The 26,904-nt window shown below is 41.3% G+C and overlaps 1 protein-coding gene across 1 annotated transcript in view; it reads right to left on the bottom strand.

The window, feature by feature from the left end:
* LOC125460833 (structural maintenance of chromosomes protein 1B-like) overlaps positions 1 to 26,904 on the bottom strand; it is a 148,035-nt gene that overhangs the window by 111,661 nt on the left and 9,470 nt on the right. The window contains exons 4-7 of the mRNA XM_059652374.1: positions 18,932 to 19,044; positions 15,185 to 15,388; positions 11,761 to 11,999; positions 2,485 to 2,743 (exon numbers count right to left, since the gene is read on the bottom strand). Of these exons, the coding sequence (XP_059508357.1) occupies positions 2,485 to 2,743; positions 11,761 to 11,999; positions 15,185 to 15,388; positions 18,932 to 19,044 (815 nt within the window). The remainder of the gene's footprint in view (positions 1 to 2,484; positions 2,744 to 11,760; positions 12,000 to 15,184; positions 15,389 to 18,931; positions 19,045 to 26,904) is intronic.

The following is a 26,904-nucleotide window of genomic DNA, read 5'->3' as shown; positions in this document are numbered from 1 at the left end:
ACCAGCACAAGTCAGGAGTATGATGGAATACTACCAACTTGCCTAGAGGAGTGCAGCTCAAACAATGTTCAAAAACACCATACAAAATAATGGAACTCACTTAATCGGGACCATGCCCTGAAACAGTTACTCCCTCTACCACTGATGAACAGTAACAGGAATCTGTACCATATCATCTATAAGATGCACTGCAGAAATTCACAAAGGTTCCTTTGACAGGATCTTCCAAACCCATGGCCACTACTATCTAGAAGGACAAGGCAATACATTAGATAAATGGGAATACCATCTGCAAGCCCTCCAAGCACTCACCATTCTGACTTGGAAACATAATCGCTGTTTCTTCACTGTCACTGGGTTAACATTCTGGAATTCCCTCCCTGATACCACTTTGAGCGTCCCTTCACCAAAATGGAGTGCAGCAGTTCTAGAAGGCAGCTCACCACCACTCACTGAGAGGCAACTAGGGATGGACAATAAATGTAGGCCAATGCAACAAAACATACATTTTTGAATGAATTAAAAAATACACTAAGCACTAATTCAATTTAACTCTCTACAGATGCTGCCATACTGCTGAGTTTTTCAACTGCTTTCTATTTCTATTTTTGTCCACTACCCTTTGTTTCCATGCCATTGCTCTGCAATTTTAGCTAAGGGCACCCTGCACCCAAAGGAAGCTAGCCAGAGCTGTAAACCCAAATACCCACCCATTCTGACTTGTGTCATTGCAGTTTGCAGTTGAGGGAAATAATGGTACACGAATAGAAGACTGATTAACAACAAAGAGAAAGACAAAAGATAAACAGGAACTTTCAAGCTGACAGGCTGTGACTAGTGGAGTGCCACAAGGATTGATACGAAGATCAATATTCTGTAACAGTAATGCTGAGAAAAATCTTTTTATTAAAACCTTCTGTCTTAATAGGCAGTCTTCAGGCCTATCTATACAACCTATTTAGAGAATTCTGCTCACATCTTGTAACAAACAGTTGTAATAAACAGAACCATAACAACTGAGTCAATCCACAAGATGCTTTAATAAAGTGAATTCACACTATCTCCCAAAGTTAATGACCCCTTTAAACATTTACAGGATCAACGACTGTACTTTTGTCCAAACCTAATCAGATTTTACTTGGATCAGACCCTATGCACAAATTACACTGTAATCTATCCATGCGTTTTTTGAGATTCATTGTTCATGAACAAACAGGAGTGAAAACAATACGTCCACAGCTGAGGTAACATGGGGCCCATTATTGAGGGCACATATGAGGAGAAATTTGCTTCTTCAAAGGCTGTGTATCTTTGTAATTCTCTACCTTGAACGGTCCATCAAAGTATATAGAAAGCAGGCCAAAAATGGAAGTAATGTAGAGTATTAAACATAATTGTTTTGAATGCACAGAATGTTTGAAGGGCCATATGGCCTACTCCTGCTCCTACCTCTCATATTTTTGTCCTTCATCTCTTCTGATACACAGCGGTCATACTTTGGTAAGTGTATGCCACTGAGCATTTGTTTTAATTCCTAACCTTTTTTTTTCATTTATTCTTGTAATATGGGTGTCACTGACCGGACCAACATTTACTACACATCAATAATTGCCCTTGAGAAGGTGGTGGCCAGCCAGTTTCTTGAATTGCTGTGGTCGATGTGTTGCAGCTACTTGCACAGTGCAATTTAGAAGGAATTTCCAAGATTTTCACAGCACCAAAGCTAGAAAGCTCCATCATCAGGGAGTTTCCATATTCCAACCTCTTATTTAGCAGCTGAGCTACTGGATCACATGTCCACTGAACATAAGTTTGAATTTACCTCGGAACCAAGCTAAGATTGTGACTGTGAACCTGGAAACTACCTTCTTTACATACGTGCCATCTGAAATAACTCCAGAGGCCAGTATCCTGTCACCGAGTCACCCTTTATTTACATGTGAACAGTATTTGACTTTAGTACTGCCTCACTTGGAGTCAGCTATCAGCATGTCAGTTTCTCTGACACTCCCCTTTTTAAATTTCAATCAGGGCTCCCTATAGGTCCAGATCACCTGCCCCAATCAGGGAGCTCACATTCTATGGAGTCCAACTAGCTGACCTTGTTACTATCACCATACTACCCTTTTGCAAAGATTTTCACTGGGACATATCCATGTTCATTACACATAACACCAAGAATACAGCAGGAGTCACTCGACTTTTGCAGAATGTCGGGCAGACAGGTGCCGGAAATGTCCTGCTTAAGGTGCTGCTCCAAGCTTCTGTTAACCCCAGAAAATTCACCGGAGCATATGGGTGAACTTCTAAGCAGTATAACATCATCAAAAATAATGGTACTATAAGCTTTTCAAATATCATGATCAATTTGTTTGATTGAACAAGTTACAGTAATGACAAAAAAAATGTAAAGAAGACACAAGGCAACAAAAAATGTAAATAAGAACAGAAAAAGTAAAACAAGTAGCAATTGTTTTTATTCACCTGGCTCTCCTCCAGTTCCATGCTACGGCCTCTGCGGCTGATTTCTGCTACTGCTTCTTCCTCAAAAGCCAAACATACTTTATTCACACCTTCCAGCTCAAACTCCAGTTCTTTCACCACCTGCTGATGATTACTGTATTGTTTCTCACAGCTTTTCAAAGACTTCCTAGCTACTTCCACCTTCTTCACATAGTGTCTTGTGTTCTCCTTGGCTTTGATATAGCTGGGTCGTTTCTCATTCAGATTAAAGTCATGAACTCTGGTAATTTAATAATAAAATTAAATTAAACTCACAAATTCATCAACTTCATCTGCAACCTAAGACAAATTTGAACTGGTGATATGATTTTGCAATGTTGGTGTGATGCAAGGACTTGAAACTCCACACCCTAGACTAAGCTTTATACAGGGAAATCTGCACAGCAAACTAAGCTTTAGTCAGACAGACAAGATCACAAAGATTATGCGAGGGTAAGTTTTCCTTGCCTAGTGGAAACTGGCTCATATGGCTTACACACTGGATCTGCCTTCCTCTTGAGGGTTGAAATGTCAACTGGTCTTTGAACAGGTAAGGAGCGCTAAGCAAAACAAAACGGTGGCATCCTTTTCTGAATATGCAGATCCCACTCAAGGACATCATTACAGTCCAATTGCAGTTTTAACAAGAGGTCTGCAAAACGAACACAACAGAAGGAAGCCAAACTCAGAAGAGGCCTGGAAAAGTAATTTAATTTTTCTACAGGAAAGAACTGTTTCTTTGTGGAACTGCTTCTCTGGACCTCAAAGAAACCTTACGTCTTGCATGCACCATCCACCTATCCCTTAATCTGAATCATAAAAGCATCCTGGACTCCCCTTAGTCTAGAAGTTAGGCCCATTCCTTAAGCATCTCAACTGAAAGTTTCCTACTACATGATTTTCTATTAAAGCAGGGCAGTTACAGCCTCTCAGTTTGTCACATAGGTGAGTAGATTGATGCTGATCTGGCCAAGGAAGAGAAATTTCATGCCTCAAGTGGCCCATATGCCTAGCCCACATCTGTACGATGCCCAGCAGAAACTTAAAATCAGGATTATAATGTGCTAAAATTCGTGGAATCTACTCGTCAAAGGATAGAAAACAAGACAAAGCCTCAAATATGGAAATTCGATCCAGAAATTTTCAAACCTACAGAGTAAAAAGTTGAAAGAAATATATGTAGGAAATGCAATGGTAAGTCTTCTCTTGTTAGGAGACCATTTCATCATTGCAAATGGTGGCTAAGAGCAGAAATATCCAGAGGTTCCACACCGGTGGTACAAAGTCCACTGAACACTAAAATATGGTATTCAGAGCTTGGCAGTTGTTGACATATGAAATGCTTGTACATGACAACTACTCAATTTTAATAGCAATTCGGAAGTGGGCATGTTCAATACATTATTTTCCACTACTCGGGACGTAGGTTTGATGAACTTGAAATGGGCTCCAGCATTCTAAGAGAATCAATTACACCAATTGTTGATTCAAAAAGCACAGGGAAATACTCCAAATCAGAATACAATGAAAAAAAAGTTTAAGTTTCTCTGACATGAATTTTACTTGCCACTTGTCACCCCAAGCTTGGACATCATCCAGGACTTGCAACATCTGAGCAGTGACTACTTCGGTATCTGAGGGAATGGTAAGTCGTGCTAAAATCTGTGCAATCATCAGTGAACATCCCCACTTCTGACCTAATGACGAGAGGAAGGTTACTGATGAAGCAACTGCCCTAAAGAACTCCGGCATGATATCCTGGAACTAAGATGATTGACCTCCAACAACCACAGCCATCTTCCTTTGGGCCAGATATGATTTCAATCAGCAAAGACCATTTTTTCCCTGATTCCCAAAACTCTAGATTTACTACCACCCCTCAATATCACACTTGGTCAAATGCAATCTTTAATTCAAGGGAAATTACTTTCAATTCACCTCTAGATTTCAACTCTTCGTCCATGTTTGAACCAAGGCTGTACAGAGGTTAGGAGCTGTGTGGCCATGGCAGAATCCAACTGGAGTCAATGAATGAGTTATTGCCAAGTGCGTGCTGCTTGATAGCACTGTTATGACACACTCGATCATTCCATTGATAATGGACAGTAGACTGATGGGGCAGTAACTGGTTGTCTTGTCTTGTGTGTACAGGACATACCTGGGCAATTCTCCACATTGTCAGGCAGATACAAATGTTGTAGCTGCACTGAACAGCCTGGCTAGGGATGCAGCAAATTTTGAAGTACGTTTTCAAAACTATTGCTGCAATGTTGTATGGGGCCTCTGCAATATCTGGTGCCTCCTGTCATTTCTTGTTATCACATGTAGTGAACTGAACTGACTGAAGACTGGCAGTGGTAGGGAACCACTGGAAGAGGCTGAAATGGATCATCCATTTGGCAACTTTGGCTGAAGATTATTGCAAATGTTTCAGCCTTGCCTTTTGTACTGGTGTGCTGGGCTCTCCCTACATTGAGTTATTAAACTGTCCACCATCATTCCTGCCTGGATGTAACAGGCCTGCAGGGTAGATCCATTGGATAAAAAAAAATCACCCACAAAATCTGTCTATCACTTGCTGTTTATGCTTTTTGGCATTCAAGTAGTACTGTATTGCGGCTTCACAGGTTGATACCTCATTTATAGCTGCGTCTGATATGCACTCCTCATTCATAAAATCGCAATATCATCCAATACAGAAGAGGCCCTGCAACCCAGTGAATCTGTGCTGCCAAAAATAAAGTACTACCTACAATCCCACTTTCCAGGACAATACCATAGATTTGACTGTTATTCCAGAACCCCATCACCTTTTTGTTAAAAAGGCTCTAAACATCCTGCCTTTGAATTTAAAATTATGCCCCCTGTTATTGACCTTTCAACTAAGGGGAACAACTGCCTTCTATTCACCCTGCCCATGCCCCTCATAATTTTATACATCTCTAATAGGCCTCTTCTAAACCTTCTCTACTCCAAAGGAAGCCACCTGAGTTTATCCAGCCTCTCTTCATTGCTGAAATTTCCACGCAGTCAACTTCCTAGTGATTCTCCTTTGCATCCCCTCCACTGCAACTCCATTCTCCCTGCAGTATAGTGACCAGACTTGCGCACAGTCTTCCAGCTGTGGCCTAACCAAAGTTCTGCACAGGTCTAACAAGACCTCCATGCTCTTATAATCTAGCCATGACCGATAAAGGCAAGCATGCTGTATTCCTTAACAACCCTATTAACCTGCCCAGCCACTGTCAGGGATCTGTGGACAAGCACTTCAAGTTCCCTCTGTTTCTCTGAGCTTCCTAGCATCTTAACATTCTGTCATCTTCCAAAGTGTGTCATCTCACATATATCAAAGTTAAATTCCATTTGCCACTGATCTGCCCATGTGATCAATCCACCTACATCTTCTTATGACCTTAATACCTTCCTCCTCACTGTCAACCACCCAACCAATCTTTGAGTTATCTGCAAACTTACTCCACCCCATAAAATTCTCATCTACATAATTTATGAATATCATAAAACGTAAGAGTAGTGATCACCATGATACATTACTTGACACAGGGCTCCAGTCACACAAGCAGTCTTTTACCACTTCAGTGTCTCCAGTCATTAAGCCAATATTGGATTCAACTTGCCAATTTTTACCTTCTTTAGTAGTGTCCTGTATGGGGCCTTGTCAAAGGTATTGCTGAAAGCCATATAAACTACATCAACAGCCCTCGACTCATCCAAACAACTGGTCACCAATTTGAAAAATTCCACCAAATTTGCTGGGCAGGATCTCCTTCTGACAGAGCCATGATCAGATCTTGCCTCTCTAAATGAGAGAATAACTTTCTCCTTCAATATCTTCACCAAGTTGCCCTACCACTGATTTAGATTCAGTGGTCTATAGTTCCCTGGTCTTCCTCGATCACCCTTCTTGAAAATGGAACAACATTAGCTATTCTCCAGTCCTCTGGTAAATCCTCTATGGTCACAGACAATTTCAAATTTTGGAGCAGAGCCACTGTAATTTCATTGCTTGTCTTTTACAGCACCCTGGGATACAATTCATCCTGGCCTGGAGGAATTTGTCCACTTTTAAATATACAAAATTCCTCACTTCTTACATCAATCTGCTCAACAAGTTCACAGTCCATTGTCCTGAATTCAGTACTTGCAACCTCATTCTTGCAAGTAAAGACAGATATGCAGTATTCATTTAATATTCTACCAATGTCCCCAGCTTCACACATTGCCCCTTGGTTCCAAATAGGCTTTTCTTTCTTCAGTTTTTCTCTTCTCCTCAACATACTTGTAGAATATCGTCATTCCTGTTAACCTTGTCCGCCAGTGTTTTTTCATGTCCCCCTCTTTGCTCTCCTAATTGCTTTCTTGAGCTCCTTTTGCACTTCCTATACACCTCCAGTGACTTCACTGTTTGGCTCCCTTTCCACCTGTTACATGTCGCCTTTTTCCTTTTTATCCTATCTTGAATATTCTTGGACATCTCTGGTTCTCTGGGCTTGTTGCTCCTACATTTCACTCTAAAGGGAACATGCTGGGTGCATACTCCTCCCAGTACCTTTTTGAATACCTCCCACTGTTCTGCTGTAAGTTTACCCTCAAGAAGCTGTTCCCAGTCTATTTTGACCAGAACCTCCCTTATTTTAATAAAACTTGTCATGCCCATCGAAAACCCTTTTTTACAGACCATCTTTCCCCTTTTTCATGACAAACTTAAAAATATATAGTGTTGGAGTCTCTATCACTAAAATGCTCCCCAGTGTCAACTTGAACATGTGGCTGGTTTTACGCCTCCAGCACTGCACCATCCCTTGTTGGGCAACCTACATGCTGACATAAAAAGCCCTCCTGTATACATTTCAAGGAATTTGTCCCCATCTAAGCCTACTTTACCATGATGACCTAATTAATACTGGGGTAGTTGAAATCCCCTAATATAATTAACCCTTTACTTCAAATGCTTTAAGCGAATTGATTGTATATCTGCTCCTCAAATATCCACTGACTGTTTGGGGGGCTACAATACACTGTTAGGAGTGTGACTGCTCCTTTTTTCCCCTAAGTTCTACACACTAAGCCCCATTTGATCACCCTTCCAAGATATCATCCCTTCTGGCTAACTAATAATATGACTATTTTGCACCTTCCCTTGTCCTTTCTGAAGATCCTACACTCCAGAATGTTAAGTTGCCGGTCTTATCCGTCCAGCAACCACATCTCTGTGACGGCAACTACACTGCAGTTTCACATGTATATCCATACTTAACTCATCTCTCTTATCTCTAATACATGTGGCATTAAAGTAGATGCCATCCAGTCTTGCCGTACTCCCTTGAAACATCACATGGCTGCATGTGCTCTACCTTGGTTCCTTTTTAAAATTATGCTGTGTCACAACTGAACTAATGCACTGCGGCCCCTGCCACTGCTGAACTAGTTTAAACTACACACAAAAGCCTTTGGCAAGAATGTTAGTCCCACTTCTAGAGGTCCTATGATCTCCAGATACATTCCCATTGATACAGGAATCTAAAACCCTCCCAATTGTTGAGTCACACATTCATCTATTTTATTCTCCTACTTCTGTGCTAGCTAGGTGTGGGACCAGGAGTAATCTTGAGCTTACAACCTTTGAGGTCCTCCTTTCTAATTAATTACCTAACTTCCTGAACTCTTCATGCAAAACCTCACACCTAGAACATCAGTAACAACGTGTATTACAATCTCTGTCTTATCACCTTACCCCTCCAGGGTGCCCTGTAGCTGCTCAGTGACATTCCTGACCCTGGCACTAGGGGCGCAACATACAATCCTGGAGTTATATCTGCAGCCACAAAAATGCCAATCTGTTCTCCTAATTTATCAATCCCCTATCATTATAGCTCTTCCTCCCCGCATATACAGTTAGGGTGCCAGGGGTGCCAGAATCCTGGCTCCAACTCCACTCCCTTGAAGTACCAGCACACCCCTAAGCTTGCAGAATGGAAAACTGATTTGTGAGCACGACCACCGGAGAGTTTTGTACTATCTGCATGTTTTTCCTTTACTGTCACACATTGCCTTCTTTCCTCCAGACCCTTCAGCTGTCGTGTGAACACCTCACTAAATGTGCTTTCCACATATCTCCAGCTGCTACTCAAGCACCAAAACCTGGAGGTCATGTTTGTGTGTATGAGAGCACTTCCTGCATGTGGTCATCCTGGACACCGGTAGTCTGCATGACTCCTCACATGTGACATAACACACATTCCTCTTGGCTGCCCTTGCCTGCTATCATTTAAAATTTCCTTAGTCTTCCCTAAATATTCTACTCTTGCCAGCTAACTTTATCCCTAAACTATTCTGCATTTTTTGAAAATACTTACTCATCCAGGAGAGTTGCCCAAGGTAGCTCCCCTACCAGCCAAACAGCTTGCTGCTAATCTTCTGACATCACTCCCATATCTTTCTCCTAGCTCAGAATAAGCAAACTTAAAGAACTCACTGCTCCTGCCCTTCCCCCACCAGTCCCAATGTTGTCCCAGCTCCCAGGGAGGTGATCGCCTGGCTTGATGGTTACGGTAAACTGGGGGATATTCCTTACAATGAGGCTGCAGGTTGCATTAGGAGAAAGATTCTGCTGGTACTGATGGTCCAGGGTGCCTCACGGATGTCCGGATTTCAGTTGCAAGATCTGGTTGAAGTGAGTCCCATTTACACGTTAGCAGGCAACATAATATCACTGCACTGTTAATCCAAAGGCCCAGGTAATGCTCTGTGGAATCAGATTTGAGTCCCACCACGGCAGATGGTGGAATTTAAATAAAAGTAATCTGCAAGTACAAGCCTAATAACAACTACAAATCCACTGTCAATTGTTGGAAAGACCCATACGGTTCATTTACTGCACTTCAGGGAAAAAAAGTTCCATCCCACCTGATCCGGCCCACATGTGATTCCAGGCTCAAGATGTGAAGGTGCCGGTGTTGGACTGGGGTGGGCAAGGTCATAAGTCACACGTTACCAGGTTGAAATCCAACAGGTTTGTTTGAAATTACAAGCTTTCATAGCACTGCTCCTTCATCAGGTGAAGTCACCCGAAGAAGGGGCAGCGCATCGAAAACTTGTGATTTCAAATGAACCTCTTGGACTATACCCTGGTATTGTGTGACTTCTGACGTTACCCAGACTCAAGTATTGTGGTTGATTCTTAACTCGCTTCTGGGCAATTAGGCATAGGCAATAAATGCTGGCCTAAACAGCGATGCCCTCAGCATGTGAATAAGTGAAGAAAAGAAAAACACAATTTAAGGTATTCTCAATGTGAGGATGGAAGGTCATCTCTAAAAGACTGTTTGGTGGTCACTCTTACTGATACTGTCACAGGCAGATACATCTGCAAAAGCAGACTGGTAAAGATGAAAGCAAGTTTGTTTTTCGATCTTGATGATTGCCGCAGATCTAGTCTAGCGCCAATGTCATTTAGGACTCAACCAGGTCAATCAGTAGTGCTCTAAGTCACTCTTGGTGGTGGACATTGAAATCCCTGATCTGAGTATATTCTGCACCATTGCTATTTTCATTGCTTCCTCCAAGTGGTATTCAACAAAGTGATTCATCAGCTGACAGGTGGGTGGGATCAGTACATAGAAATTAGCAGGAGGTTTCCAGGACCAATAAAATGGAAAGAATTGTAGGTGCTGTAAATCAGAAACAAAAATAGAAATTGCTCAGCAGGTCTAACAGCATCAGTGGAGAGAAATCAGAGTTAACATCTGCGATCCAGTGAAATTTCTCAGAAGTTAGTACCATTCACATAATGGTCTTCCCATAATACATGAGCGCTGGAATACTCTGAAGAATCTCTTCCTTCCAGTTTTCCTCAAGAAATTGTGGTTCAGGTCCTCCCCATAATTTAGCTCAATGTCTCTTTATGTATATGCTATGCAACTAGGAGCAGATTAATACTAAACAGATCATCTTTGTTGTTTTATACTGGAATGTACCACCAAGCTGGTCGTTACAACAGAAGGGCATCTTCACAATGCCAATGGTTTCAAAATTGCAGGTTTATATTAGGATGCGGATTTGGTTGGAGCCCACCTCTCCAGCTTTGTCCAGGTTCTGGGCTGATGCCAGGAGCTATCTCCTTAGGAATAACATTTATCCCTGAAGAAACCCTTAGAGAGGAGATATTATCCAAAGAAAGAAATCATGGTAGCTGCCTGGGAATGGAGTGCAAACCATCAAGATGTAGTTCCTGAGTCGAAGTGACTGGAAGACTTCTTTGAATGTCTGTTTACATGCTCTGTCCATGCCCTGATGGCAACATCAGTAAAGCTGATGACTTCATGTACCTGAGGCAATTCATCAACAGAGGCAAAATACAATGCCCTTTGTGGCTGTACTGGCCTACCTTCCCTCAAATTAATATATTTTCCCAAGATCCAGAATAGGCAACTGTGACACACTTCATATGATGCGATGAATCGCTGGTTTACAAGATGTCACTTATTTCTGCAGCCGATCTTTGGAACAGCTGAGATGATCATGATAGCTACAGGTAAAAACTGTTAAGGACTGGGAGGCAGTTTTGGACCAGCGCACAAATATCTAATGCCGTCTGGATCTGCCACAATCGCCGTGTCACTGGCACTCTGTCATTGCAGGTAGTTGAATCCTGGAGAGAAAGGGGTTAACATAATGAATTGGAGAACACCTCCCACCATCTTCAGATCTTCACTGTATCCCTCTGATCTCCTCTGGACCAGGGGGATGGATTGTCGGAAGATCCTCCTCAATAATGTCAAATAAAACACAAATCCCACTTCAATTTCCTCAGTTGGGCTTTGTTTGTTTGTCATGATTCCCTCTACAACATTAGCCGCCCTTCTCAACGGTCTAAAATTAATTTCTCACAAATGCATGTATCTCAGTACCAGTGAGGGATACTCCGAACAGTCTAAAAAGTTCAGCTTTATCTTCCACTTCTTAAGTATACAGCTGCTATTAAAACACATTGCTCTCTGCTGTGTTCACACTGATGTGTCCCAGATAATCCACTTCTTCACTGGTCCCAATTAAGTGCTGCCAAACATGATCTCATTTTTGAAGAATGAAAATGGAGAAATGTCATGTAATCAGCTTTCATACAAAAGCAGATTTACTATCAGAAATATTTTCTCTGTAAAATCTAAACAGTAACTATGATTAGAAACTCAACATTTAAAATTATATTCTCATTGCAATAAGATAGAACAGTAAACTTACTTTATCTCCTTCTCAATTTGCTGCAGTTCTCTGTTAAGTTTGCCCAACTCTTTTTTCTTTGTTCTCACTTCTTCTTCTGCTGCAACCTGTCTTGCTTTCTGACTACTTACAGCTTTATTGCTGGCTTGTAGATCATCGCTAATGTTTTCTATAAACTTCTCATTATAATATAAAAGGAACAGGTGCAACTGAATCTTGCTTGCTTTTAGCTCCTCTATCAACATTTGGTAACGATCTGCCTAAGTGTTCAATTATAAGAAAAACGCAATATTTATCATGAGTATTCACTTGTAAAGTATCAGATATAAAATACAATATTCAACAATATTACCATTCTGCTCTAAACATATTTGCAAAGTAGAAAAATATCTACCACATTTGAGCAAATCACAATGATTTAGAACATGCCTAGCAGAGCATGCCAGCTGGCTGTCCAATAACACTAGCTGGAGGTGTTGAGAACTGGACCCAAGTAACCCTTGCAGCAGTTAGCATCAAACAAATGCCCTGACATTTATCAGCTCTAGGCCAACACAATGATGGAAGACCCAAGGTTAATCTAGCTGATAAAACGGGGGTCTGGGATTGGGGATGCAGCAGCTTGACATTATGAAATAGCTGGAACCTATGGTAGCAAGGACCCACAGTGCTTGAGGGAAAGTTAACCGCCTGGCCTCACAATGATACTTCTATTGTTATCTCTTCCACAAAGTTTTTCCAAGTAGGATGCCACAACTAGTTAAATTAGTATTTAAACGCAGAAACTAAATTACATTGTTTAACAGTAGTTGAGATGACTTTGCTTAAGTAAAACATTTTCTTAAACTTTCAGTACTATTTTGAACCATAATTTTACAAGTTGGGCTGAAAACTTGATTCTTCAGAGAGGAGGAACTGTTCCCCTGAATTGAACTGATTCTTCTGAACTGGACTCTAACTAAACTAGTGGCCTCTGCCCTGTTTTCTGTTCTCAGTTTCATTTCTCAGTTGCAAACTTAGCAGTGTAGGAATGGAAGTCAGAAAAATGCAAGAGTGGCTACTAGAGCAGGTCAGAGGCTAGGAATACTGCAGCGTGTAACTCACCTTCTAACTCCCCAAAGCCTGCTACCATCTAGAAGGCACAAGTCAAGACTGTGATGGAATACTCCCCACTTGCCTGTATAAGTGCAGCAACAAAGATACTCAAGAAGCTTGACACCAACCAGGAAAAAACAGCTCACTTGATTGGCACTGCATCCAGAAGCATCCATTCCCTCCACCACTGATGCTCAGGAGCAGCAGTATTATCTACAAGATGCACGGCAGATATTCACCAAAGATCTTCAGATAGCACCTTCAAAACCAATGGCCATTTCCATCTGGAATGACAAGGGCAGCATACACATGGGAACACCACCACATTAAAGTTCTCCTCCAAAGCACTCACCATCCTGTCATGGAAATAATCTGAGGAAGGGTCACCGGGCCCGAAGCATTAACTATGTTTTCTCCACCACAGATGCTGCCAGACCTGCTGAGCTTTTCCAGCAACTTTGTTTTTGTTCCTGATTTACAGCATCCCCATTTCTTCTGGTTTTTATTTGAAATAATCACTGTTCTTCCAAGTCAGTGGCTCAAAATCCTGGAATTCCCTCCCCAATAGCATTGTGGGTCAACCTACAGCAGGTCGACTGCGATAGTTCAAGAAGGCAGCTCACCACCATCTTCGCAAGAGCAACTAGGGACAGACAATAAATGCTGGCCCAGCCAACGACACCCACATTCCACACAATGAATGAATTAATAAATCCATGTATAGTCTTGAGGCTCTATATAAAAGTTTAAAATAGCCTCACGGTTTTTGTATTCTATTCCTCTAGAAATGAATTTGTGTTTGCTTTGATATTTTAATTTGTTCAACTGCGTTGATGCTTTTAATGATTTGTGAATGTGCACACCCCTAAATCTCTCTCTATGCAGCTCCTATCTCATTTACATTATTTTCAATAAACAGGTGTTTTTCTTTTATTATTCCTACTCTTCCTTTCAAACCAGAACACCTCACACTAATCTATATTGAAATGAATTTACCAATGCGCCTTGTGCAAATTTTCATGCTTCATCAGTCTTTCATTGTATTAATCACACCTGGTGTCATCAGTTAGTTTTTGACATTATACCTCTAATTCCAAAGTACAAATTAATTATGTACACTGTCTAAAGACAGCAGTTCTCCAGGACTTGACTGGCGATTCAGTACAGCACTAAAGGTATGGTAAATAAAAACAGAAAGAACTGTGGATGCTTCAAATTGGGAACAAAAACAGAAGTTGCTGGAAAAGTTCACAGGTCTGGCACCAATTTTGTACTAGAATTAGAGTTAACTTTTGGGTCTAGTGACCCTTCCTCATAACAGTTCTGAGGACGAGTCACCAGACCTGAAATATTAACTCTGATTTTTCTTCACAGATGCTGCCAGACCTGCTGAGCTTTTCCAGCAACTTCTGTTTCTGTTCCTAATGGTGTGTTGAATTCTAGACCTATTCACGTAAAGACATCAGCCCATTCAGGTGTACATTTAAAGTCTCATGGCATAATCTGATGAAGAGCAAAGAAGTTCTCCTATTTCCCTAGGCAATGTCCCTCAAACACCTGTAAATATGATTATCTGTTTATTGATCTCACTATTTGTGGCATCCTGGTATGCACAATTTGGTTGCCTTTCTTATTTTCATTACAATAGTCATATAACAAAATTTAATTAGATGTGGGATACTTTGGAGTGCCCTCTGATTAAAGAAGGTATTGTATAATTTGAGAAGTCACACAACATGAGGTTACTGTCTAACAGAAATGAAAGCAACAATTGTTAGAAAAGCTCAGCAGGTGTGGCAGCATCTGAGGAGGAAAATCAGAGTTAACACTGCGGGTCAAACAACCTCTTCTCAGTCCGACAGATCTATTTGATATTACAAGCTTTCAGAGTGCTGCTCCGTTAACAGTTGACTGGTGAAAAAGCGGCGCATCAGGAGTTTGTGATTTTAAATAAACCTGTTGGGCTATAACCCGGTGTTACGCGTCTAACACTGGCACCTCCATATCATGGCTGTTATATAATTTGCAAATTCCTTTGGGATAACATTTGCAACCTGTGAACAATTGCTGATAGTTAATTGTGCATACTGTAACAGTTGTATCCTGTCCTCAGAAGAGTTATGTTCACCTTTCTTACATAAGAACCTCAGTCAACTGTGGTAAACTTACTATCATCCTAGGGAAAAAAAAATAACAATTAACTAGGATGTCTAGACTGAATCTGGAGCTTTCTGGTTAACATCCTGATTTGCATGCACTATTAACTTTTGAATCACCTGAAATCTTAGTTCCATTTCTGCAGAAGCTGTTGATTGTAGAATAGAACAAAGTCAATTTAACCTTTAATTACCTCTTCCTTCTCATGCTTTGCATGTCTACGCTCAACTGCCACATTTTTCTTTTTGTTGTAGTTGAAACGAGCTTCTTCTTCTGCGTTCATCATTTCTTTCTTCTTTTTGTCATATTCATTAGACAGTTCTCCTGAGTTGCTAACTTGTTCAAACAACTGTGTTCTCTCTTTAGGTTTTTTCATTGCTATGTTCTCCACAGTGCCCTACAATATAAAAGTTGTGTACTAAAACTAGACTGAGGATAATCAGTACATATAATAAATATCCATTAAAACACTACTACAACAAATGCTTCAATTGCTGCTCTGGTAAAATATTTTGCTGTTGCATATCCTCCCAACATCAAGCCACAAATCTCCATCTACAATTCCCCATAAACTGGAGAATACTATTTGCTCCATTTTATCTCTGTCTACTCTTCATTACAATGATTCCAGACTAATTACACTATTACTTCCTTCACAGAGCAAAGTATCTTTCTCTGCTTCAAACATTTACCCAAATTTAATGGTATCCAAACGTGAGGCAAATATTTGAAGCAGAGAAAGTATTGCATGCAGCAATAACCTAATATGTTAAGAAATTTTTCTAACCTTTCCTCACTCTTTCGATAATTATAAATTGATAACCTCAGCAAGAGAAAATTCTGGCAGCATCTGTTAAGAGAAAGCAGGGTTAACATTTCAAGCCCGATGACCCAAGTGAAGAAACAGCCTGGGACATAGGTCGCTGGCTATGACTTACATACAGTGTACAGGTACCACCATCACCATGTATGTTCTGTTTCAATGGTAGAGTAGTCTGACCAGAGATCATGGCATAGTGATAAATAGTCGGAAGGAAGTTGCCTTCAGAGTTCTCATGATTGACTCCAGACCCCTTGAAATCTGATGATTTCAGATGAAACAAGGAAACCACCTGTTGATTATCAAGAAATGCCTCACCTCAGCTGATAAATCAGTACACCATGTTGAACAATATTGAGGGTAGTGAACCACTAAGGGCTGCAAAGGCATAGAATGCAGTCTGGATGGGCGACTTCCATATCCAGTGCAAAGGGTTGTTCAGCTGCACCACTACTGACTGGGTTGCTGGATGGTCCTCCTGGCATTCTTCTATGCAGAAGAAATGAAAGCCAGCTGCCTGCTTTCTAAAGTCCTTTAGTTGCTAGACTGGGATTATTGCAGGCAGGTGTTGATGGTACCAAGTGGCAAAAGATTACTTGACCTAGTCCTCACCAATCTGCTGCAAATGGGCCTGTCCTTGACAGTACTGGAGTACTGGTAGTCAAGGCACTGTCATTGTGGAGGTGGATTCCCAACTTCACCATGCAGATGCACTCCACTGACTAGCTAAATGAGATATACCTCAACAGATCTAAATGCTCAAAAATTAGGTATCTATGAGGTGTTGTCAGCCATCAGAAAGAGCAGAACTATAGGGAACCACAATCTGTAAACCACCTCTCTATCATTACCATCAAGTCAGGAGATCAACCCTGGTTCAACCCAGCAGCAGCACCATCATATCTAAAAACAGGTATCTAGTCAGTTTATACCATATCCCTTCCTATGTTCTGTTTGATTTCTCTAAACACATCCTCGATAACAAAAAATTTCAAATATCACAAAGAATTGCATTCGTCATCTGCTACTGTATTCTCTACCTTTATCTCAGGCTCCTAGGGCAAGATTTTAATTCATTCAAAGCTTATTCAATTATAGATAAGGTACGGAAACCAATAAAATTACTCCATATATTTTTAATCTTAAAATGGAGCTTATTTGTTTTGCAGGAATGGCACAACAGAAATATTTTTCTAAAATTATTAACGCAATACAAAAACTAAAAATGCTTCATACTGCTAACTGTAATTACAGAAATTTTAGCTGATATTTTAATAATTTTTCATCCTAAAGATAGCCTCTCACTTCTATTTAAAAGAAAACAAAGATCCAGCCTCTAGTGATAAATACTTATTAATGTAATTTTAATATAAACAAAAGAACAAAGAACAATTCAGCGCAGGTTCAGGCCCTTTGGCCCATCAAGCCTGCATCAAATTATAATGCACATTTAGACCCACTACTTATTGCCCATACATGGTTTTGATCCCTCTGTTCACCTTCCATTCATGCTTTGATCAAGATACGCCTTAAATGCTGCTAATGTGCCTGTTTCCACCACTTCCACTGACAGTGTGTCCCATGCACCCACAACTCTTTGTGTGAAAAATTTTCTTTGCATGTCTCCCCTAAACTTTCCACTTTCACCCTGAACCTGTACTCTCCTGTAGCTGACCTTTTCAGCCTGGGAAAAAGCATCTGACAATCCACCCTTTCTATGCCTCTCATAATTTTGTATATCTCTATCAGGTCACCCCTCAGCCTCCGCTTTTCCAGTGAAAACATCCAAGTTTATCCAACATCTTCTCATACCTAAAACTGTTCTGACCAGGCAACATTCTGGTAAACCTTCTCTGCACCTTCTCCAAAGCATCCTACTGGTAGTGTGGTGACCAGAACAGCATGCAGTATTCCAAATGTGGCCTAACTGAGGTTTTAACATAACTTGCCAACTTTTATACCTGATGTTCCGGCTGAAGAAGGCAAGCGTGCCGTATGCGTTCTTGACCTTACCCACCTCTGTTGCCACTTTCAGCGGTCTGAATTTATAATTCATACCTGAATTCGGTCTTCCAGAATGCATTACCTCACATTTATCCAGATTAAACTCCATCTGCCATTTCTCTGTCCAAGTCCACAATCTAGCCTTCGACAATCCTCTTCACTATCTACAACTCCAACAATTTTGGTGTCATCACCAAACTTACTAATTAGACCACCAATTTTCCTCCAGATTATTAATATATATTATCATTTATATATTTTGTAAGTAACAACTGTCCCAGCACAGAACCCTCAGAACACCACAAGTTACTGATCTCCATTCCAAAAAGCACCCATCCACCACTACTGTCTTCTATGGACGAGCAGTTCTGTATCCATTTAGCCAGAACACTCTAGACCCATGGGACTCTACATTTTGTACCAGACTGCCATGAGGTACCTTATCAAATGCGTTGCTAAAATCTAAGCAGACAACGTCCACTACACTTCCCTCATTAATCATTCTTGTCACCTCCTCAAAAAACTCAATCCAGTTGGTGAGACATGACCTTCCCTGCACAAACCGACACTGCCTATCAATGACAATTCCATTCACTTCCAAATATGAACAAATGCTGCCCTTCAGTATCTTCTCCAACAGCTTCCCTACCACTGACGTCAGGCTCTCTGGCCTACGATTACCTGGACTATCCTGCTTCTCTTCTTAAACAAAGCAACAACACTGGCCATTTTCCAATCCTCTGGAACCTTGTATAAAGCCAAAGGGATGCAAAGGTATCTATTAATGTCCCAGCTATTTCCACTCTTGCCTCTCACAGTATCCTGGGATTGATCCCATCTGGCTCTTGAGACTTGTCCACCTTAATGCATATCAAGACGCCCAACATTTCCTCCTTCATTATGTTGATCTGCCTGAGAATGATCACACACCTTTCCTTAACTTCAATATCCCTCGTGTCTCTCTCTTCAGTGAATACTAATGTACTCATTAAGGATCTTATCCATTTTCTCTGGCTCCACACATAATCTCCTTCATTTATCCTTAAGTGGGCTTACATTTTCCCTAATTGTACATTAATAGCAGAAAATGAAATAAAGCACTGTTTTCCAAATTACCTGAAACACCAGACAGTTTCTGCCTTTCAGTAAAATGCCAATTTTCTCAAGCTCATTTGTGTATTCCGCACGACTAATCGTTTGATTGTTGAAGCGAAACTCTGAAGAGTTCCCTGACAAAGACAACAGGAAAGAAATTGAGCCATCCAATAATTTTTGTAAATACATTTTACTTATTTGCCTATTAAAAACAAACTAAATGACATTTGCTTCCTTCACACTTGAAAGTGGCAAATCTGATGTTGCCACGTATTTCCAAAATTGCTGAATTGGACTTTATCGTTTGTGAAAGCATGGTAAGTCCATGATAAATCCATGCTGAATGATTTTAGCATGGGAGTAATGTATTTAAAACCTGCTCCTGGATTTCCACCTAACCTGTAAGCATTTCTGACACGGTATAATAACAATCAAAAGCAGGAACCTACCATAAATAGTCTTCTTCACAATACAGGGATGCTTATGCGATTGTTATTTTGGCTGAGAATGCAGGCACATTGTGTATTTTGGCCAAAGGCCAATCAACAGAAATAGAAAGATTTCATCCTGTTGTTAAAAAGGGATTGTTTAAGGGTTAATTTGTTCTTAAGTGCTTTGTATTACATTTTAGCTTTCCCTATTGAGTGAGTTTCAATATTCAGTTTAGTTTCTTGGAATTAAAAAACATTACCAAACAAATGCAGCTCTAGTTGTTAAAGAATTCAGAAGAGGCCAAAAAGCTGGGCAGATTTTTAATAATGGAGTGGGCAAGTCAAACAGGGAAACATCCACACATGGTAAACTTACCTCTACACACAGGCCCCCAAATACACCTTCTCCAAGCCAACTAGTGACAGGCAATAAATGCTGGCTAGCAAGTAACAATTGCATCCTATGAGTGGAGAACTTTTTTTAAAAAAATCATTCTGAGGAGGCATAGGCGAGATGGAGTCAGTCCATACCCTGAGGCCGCAATAGGGATAGGCAAATGGCCAGGCTTACAGCTGAAATATGACCATGAATGATTGAACAATTCAATGCCTTTTACCCACCTCATCCTTAACAATCTGCCAGCTGCAGACTCTTCTGTGCATGAGATAAAATCTCCATCATGTTGTATGACACTATCACTGTGTTAAATGGGACATACCTTACAGCTCAAGACTGGGCATTCCTGAGGCACTGAGGGCCATCAAACACAGCAGAATCATACTCCAATGCAATCTGCAACCTCATAGTCTGGCACATCCCTTATTCAACCATACCATCAAGCCAGGGGATCAAGAATGGACAGTGCAGGAGGGCATGCCAGAAGCAGCATCAGGCATAACTAAAAATGAGGTGTTAACCTGGTGAAGCTATCAAATAGAGCTATCAGTGGCCAAAAAGCATATGGAAAAAATAAAAGGGCCCTCTTGTGGCCCAGTGGTAGCATGCCCACCCGTGGACTGGGAGGCCTGAGTTCAAGTCTCACTTAGTCCAGAGGTACGCAACAACATCTCTGAAAAGATTGATTTGGAAAAATAGATAAACAGCACGTGATTGACAGAGCTAAGTGATTCCACAACTGATGGATTACATTAAGCTCTATAGACTTGCCATAACCAATCATAAACGACGTTGGACAGTAAGAAGCACTGGATACGGAAAAGCCTATGAGCCTTGACAACATTCCAACAATAACACAAAAGACTTGTGCTCCAGAACCTGCCATTCCTCTAGCCAAGCTGTTCCAATACAGCTAGAACACTGACATCTATCTGACAACATGGAAAATTGCCCAGATATATCCTGCAGCCACAAAAATATGACAAATCCAACCCAAACAACTACCATCCTAGTCTATTCTTGACTGTCAGTAAAGTGTCAGTTATGAAATTGCATCTGCTTATTAACAACCTGCTCCATGACATCCAGCTTGCATTTGCACAACTTCTGACTGTCTTGATTCAAACATGGATTAAAGAGTCGAATTCCACAGGTGATTGACAGTGACATCACGGCTGCATTCAACCTAGTGTGGCACCCAGGAGCCCAAGCAAAACTGGAATCTATGGGTATCAGGGGCCAAATTCTCTGCTGGTTGGAGTCATACCTGGCATATACGAAGACAATTGCGGCTGCTGGAGATCAGTCATCTCAGCTATGGAGGACAGCTCTGCAGGAGCTCTTCAGTGTAGTGTCCTACACCTAACCTTCTTCAGCTGCTTCATCGATGACCTTCCCTCCATAATAAGGTCAGAAGTGGGATGTTCACTGAAGGTTGCACCATGTTCAGCACTGTTCATGACGCCTCAGATTTGAAGCAGCCCACAGACAAATGCAACAAGACCTGGGTAATATCCAATTTAGGTTGATGACTGTCAAACAGCATTCGAGCCACACAAATGCCAGGCAGTTCCCATCTTCAATAAGGCACAATCTACCCACCACTCCTTGACATTAAATTGTGATTTAATCACTAAATACCTCATTATCAACATCTGGGAGTTACCAGTGACCAGACACACAATTGGACTCGCCACATAAATATAGTAGCTACAAAAGCAGGTCAGAAACTAGGGTAACTGTCTTAACTAACTCATCTTCTAACTCCCCAAAGCTTGTCCACCATCTACAAAGGCACAAGTCATGAGTGTGATGGAATACAGCCCATTTGTTTGGATGGCTGAAGCTCCAACACACTCAAGAAATTTGACAACATTCAGGACAAAGCAGCATGCTTGATTGGCACCACATCCATAAGCATCCACCCCCTCCACAAAAGACCATTAGTAGCATCTCTACCATCCACAAGAAGCACTGCACAAATTCTCCAGAGATCCTTAGACAGCACCTTCTAAGCCCACAACCACTTCCATCTGAAAGGACAAGAGCAGCAGATATCAGGAGAGCACCACTTGAAAGCTCCCTTCCAAATTACTCACCATGCTGACTTGAAAACATACTGCTGTCCCTTCACTGCCACTGGGTCAAAATCCTGAAGTGCCTTTTCTAAAGGCATTGTGGGTCAATCTACAGCACATGGATTGCAGTGTTTCAAGAAGGCAGTTCATCACCTTCCCAAGGGAAACTAAGGACGATAAACGCTGACCAAGCAGTGATGCCTATGTCCCATGAGAGAATAAAAAAAAGTCCATTTTTGTCGTTAGACTGCAATCATATTCTACGCTGTTTTGACAGGTTCTTGGTCATCCATTATAGTATTCCATAAACCTCCCCAACTATTGGAATTATCAAAAATTCTAGCAATTTTATAGACCTTTTCTTTTAATCTTATACTATCTTAACCTTCCTTTGTTAGCCACCATTAACTGACATTTTTTTTGAGTTTTTGTACCTTGCTAGAACATGTAAGTTGTTTTAAGTCATGTTATAAATTTTCAAGCACTGTCCATTCCCTATACAGTCATGCCTTTTAATGAATTTTTCCAGTCCACTAAAGCCAATTTGTGCCTCAATTTCCCTTATTCAAGTTAAACACCCTTGCTTCATTAAGAATATAATGTAATATTCTGTCATTCTGTCGTCACTCATCTCTGAAAAGGTTCTTTTACAAGTTTGTAAGTCAGCTCTTTTTCGTTATCTATTACTTCGTTTAAAATAGCATGTCTCGTTGGGTCCTCAATATACTGCTCTAGAAAGCCATCCCTTACACAACTTAAGTGTTCAATTGGTTTACCCGGTCAATATGCAAATTAATATCCATGAGAACTGTACTGCCAATGATACATGCTTTTATCTCCTGGTAATACTATATCCCACAGTTGTCAATATTATTTAGAGGTCTATAAGTAACTCCATCCACTGCCTGCTCCCCTATGCTGACTTAGTTCAAACCACAGTCCATACATTGTTCTGCCGATCTAAGGTCCGCCCCTTACTCAACTACTGGTCCCATTCTTCACCACTAGTCTCAGTACAGGTAAGCCTCTCAATCCATGCTTTATTTCCCTCCTACTCAGCTTTCGCTCTGGAGACTTTATTTCTTGGAGCAAACCTTGTGTGAGTACCACTTTTCCCCGCAGCCCTAAATTCTGACAATGACCCACATTCCCAGTTACTCATCCTGTCTCAGCTCCACTCCTGCCAAGTCTCCCGCAATCTGCTTGTGCAACTTATTCTGCAACCCAATGCTAATCAATGCAATCAGCTGCAGATGGATTTTTTTAACAATGGGTGATGTTTGTTTTTCACTTTTAAAGAGCTCTGGGGTTTCGCATAATTTCATATTAATGCATTAGAATTTCAAAAAACAGTTTCAAATGCATGCCAACATATACACAATGCTGGACAACACAATCAACAATGTAACTTTGAAGGACAGAGCCTCAGAGAAGCAAATTTACTTTACAATGTATCATCTAACTATCCAAACTGAAAGACGATTTTATTTAGTAGTTCAAAGTCTGTCAATACTACGCCCCTTGACCCACAACATAAAAGTCACCAAGGCAAAGAGTCCAGTGTGTGGGAAAGTTGCTCTCAACATTATCTAGCAAGATTACTGAAAGGCAATGCAAACGAGAATCTCAGAAATCAGGTTTAGATCACCATTCTTGTATGGCTCCTGAATCTGAGCAACTTGATGAAAATCTAGACTGCTGTCGTTGGTAACTTCATTTATCAAACAGGCAAGATAGATTTGCAATTAATCATCTATTGTGATTGAAAGATGAGCCAAAGTACTTTACAACTAATTAAGGACTCTTGAAATGAAGTTACCTGTTCTAATAGTAAATCATGACTGCCAATTTGCCCAAAGCAAGATCTTATAAAAGCAAGGTGGTAATTACCTGATAGTTTTTTAAACAATATTGGACGAGGGATATTACACAAAGTCACTAGGGAGAATTCTCAGGCCGTTTGTGCCATGGTATTTTTATGCATGCTCCAGAAAGCAGACAGACTTTTTATTTTACCATTTTATGCAAAAGAACTTCTGGCAGTGCTGCACTTCATTACTACAATGCTGTCATGTGAGCCAAAATGATACATTTTCATTCTCTAGCGGAGGACTTGAAATTATAACATTCCACCCCAAAGTGAGAATAGCTATTCTACAATTCAACTGTAAAATTAGAATAGGCAACACGCCAGAGTAAACCAGAACCTGTGCACGAAAAGGACAGTAGTATAAAATCAGTGCTACATGACAAACATAGAGCAGACAATTCCGACATAAGTTTAAAAAGTAGCGGAGGAGGGTGGGACAGATCCCATCCAATCACCAATTACAGGCAAGTAAGGTGCTTGTAGGGTTCATTAAGAGATTGTTAATGAGGAGTTGAGCATTTCACTGGTGAGACTGCTTAGATGAGTTATGCAGGTCACAGCAGATGAAGGAAGGGGGGTACATAGTGGGAAACCAGGCGTGGGTGAACCCGTGAATTTCTCTGGAGTCATAGAAGTTTAATGGTGAAGACGGGAACTGAGACATTTGGAAACAAGAGTCCCAAACTGTGCTCAGGAGCAGAAGACCAGTGAGCAGTGGTCAAATAGTGTACAGGAGCAGCAGCCAGAGCCGACAAGAACCAGGCAAGCAACTAGTTGAGCACAAAGAAAGCAGCAGCTGCCAATGGTGATACAACTCTTCAAGTTTGCATCCAGCAACAATCAGAGGCCTTTTCTTTGCAAGAAGGTCAGAATCCCAGGCATCAGACAGAGGACAGGAACAAGTGCAAGTAGGGCACAAAGGCCATATCTTTAAACAGGACCAATTTCCAAAGAAGCAGCTACCTGGAAAAGACTTAGAGCCATGGGCACAGGATACTACAATTCTCCAGACTGATTATTACTAATAACTCACAGGAGACAGGAAACCTTACTGTGAGGAGGAAGACCTCAGACGTCTGTATCCAAAAGCCTGTACCTCACAATGCTGTTCACAATGTGGCTGCCAAAATCATACTGAGCAAGAAGACATTGCTGGATCTGCTGCACATCTTGATGGTGCCCTGAAAATGACTACACAGCTCTGCATCTTACAAGTCACTTATGTCATACAATCAGAGAATCTCTACAGTGTGGAAATAGGCCCTTTAGCCCAACAAGTCCACACCAAACCAAAGAGCATCCCATCTAGACCCATCCTCCTATAACCCACCAAATCTACACCTCCCTGAACACGACAGGCAATTTTAGCATGACCAATCAACCCAACCTGCACATCTTTGGACTGTGGGAGGAAACCGGAGCACCCGGAGGAAACCCATGCACACACAGGGAGAATGTGCAAACTCCACACAGACAGTCGCCCAAGGCTGGAACCGAACCTGGATCCCTGGTGCTCTGAGGCAGCAGTGCTAACCACTGTGCCACCTTCCTGCCCTTGGTGTCCTCTTTACAAGAGCTGACTAATATATTTATTCCACAGCTGAAAAGGCCAGGGGCAGAAGGCAGTGAATTATGCTGACATAGCTCAGTTCCAAAAAGGAATCCAGTAACAGAAATAACAAGGTTCGTGGCTAGAAAAATCTTTCACTCTTTCAATGTTCAGTTGGTCTGTAACCACGACTAGAGATTTCCCAGACTTTCTGGAAGCTGCCCTTTCTCCTTCATTCTCCCACAGTCCTGTAAGAAAACTTCACTCCAAACCCAACTCCTTGGATAGATCCTAGTGGACAAGTGATATCCCTTGACTAGATGGCTATTCACCCCTCAATGAAGCTCAAGATTGAGATAACGAAGATATAACTAAAATCATTTGCCCACTATGACAACTACAGTCATACTTCTGCAGATATACTGCAGTATTTGGACTCTTGAGGCATTCTCAATTCCTGTGGTGATCTGTTTTGCTCTCCACAACATGATCCATTAGAAAGGTGTGGACCTTGAAGTGCCCTTACAATAGGGTAGTTTATCAAAGGAAGAACAGCAAGGGTTAGAAACATCCCTGCACCACATGTTATTCTTGGCTACGTAGTGTGGTCCGCATCCTTTGCATCTTGTTGTGCATCTTCTATTCATATTGTAATGGGGTTGAACATTCACTCATTGGAGTTGTTAGTGTGCTAATTGCCCTGACCCACTAAGAATCTGCACTAGTATGTGGTGTGCTCGTTAAGTGTAACGTTCCTTCTCTGGTGCCATGATGGTAGTGCAGAGAGAGAGGGTGTTGTTGGGTGTGTACCTGCATCTTCTGGAGACATAAGTAACAACAGTGACTCTATCAGAGTACAAAACACAGCATCATAATGCTACTGGTCATGGTGACCTCAAGTGCACCCTCTACTGATAAACATCTTGCACTTTGTAACTGCCATCTCCTCCACAATTTTCTATTTCACCAGAACTAACTTTTTTTTCATCCAGAATCCTGACTATCTCAACGCATGGTCTTCCAGTGATTCTTTGGAAGGCACTGTGTGCCTGTTTCTCCAACAAAGTGAAGAAAACATATGACCTTGTAAGGTACTGCTGTCCTCTGTGGCTAACTGCCTCCATTCTCATCCAGAAGAAGAAGAATGTTTCAGGGCTGGCACATCCTCAGAAGCATTGTGACCATAATGTATTCTGATGGATGTGTCTTAGGCATCACTACTCTCAGTTTTAAGAACATCATGCAGCCTCAGGCCCCTCAGTTGTTGTCACCTGGAAGTTGTAGCCAAATTGCCTACCCTCAGACTTGGGATAACATTCACATTTTCAAAGCTTATGGGATCATTGTGTCTTTTTGTGGCATTGAGTCCAAGATGCTCTGATAACAATTCTTGTAGTGGGCAGTGGCTTTCACCTCAATCCAAGCCAACTTTTTCTATACAGGGAGCCTATACCTTGAGGACTTCCTCATTCAAGAAGAGAGCCTCCCTCCTCTCCTTAGTGTTCTTCAGCAAAACTTCAGTCTTAGTCTGATAACTAAAAGACTTCCCATTCCCTGTTCCAGGTGAAGTACTTTCCAATGTCACTGTGGACAGTGAATCAACGCCATTCTCAACGATTGTCTTCTGGCTGATTCTTCAATGCTCCCCGAGCAGCCACAGTGATGGCAG

This window comes from Stegostoma tigrinum, chromosome 18 (genome assembly GCF_030684315.1).
Source record: "Stegostoma tigrinum isolate sSteTig4 chromosome 18, sSteTig4.hap1, whole genome shotgun sequence".
NCBI classification, from domain to species: Eukaryota; Metazoa; Chordata; class Chondrichthyes; order Orectolobiformes; family Stegostomatidae; genus Stegostoma; species Stegostoma tigrinum.
Note: the sequence above shows the minus strand (reverse complement) of the source record. Positions and strands in the feature narration are given on the sequence as shown.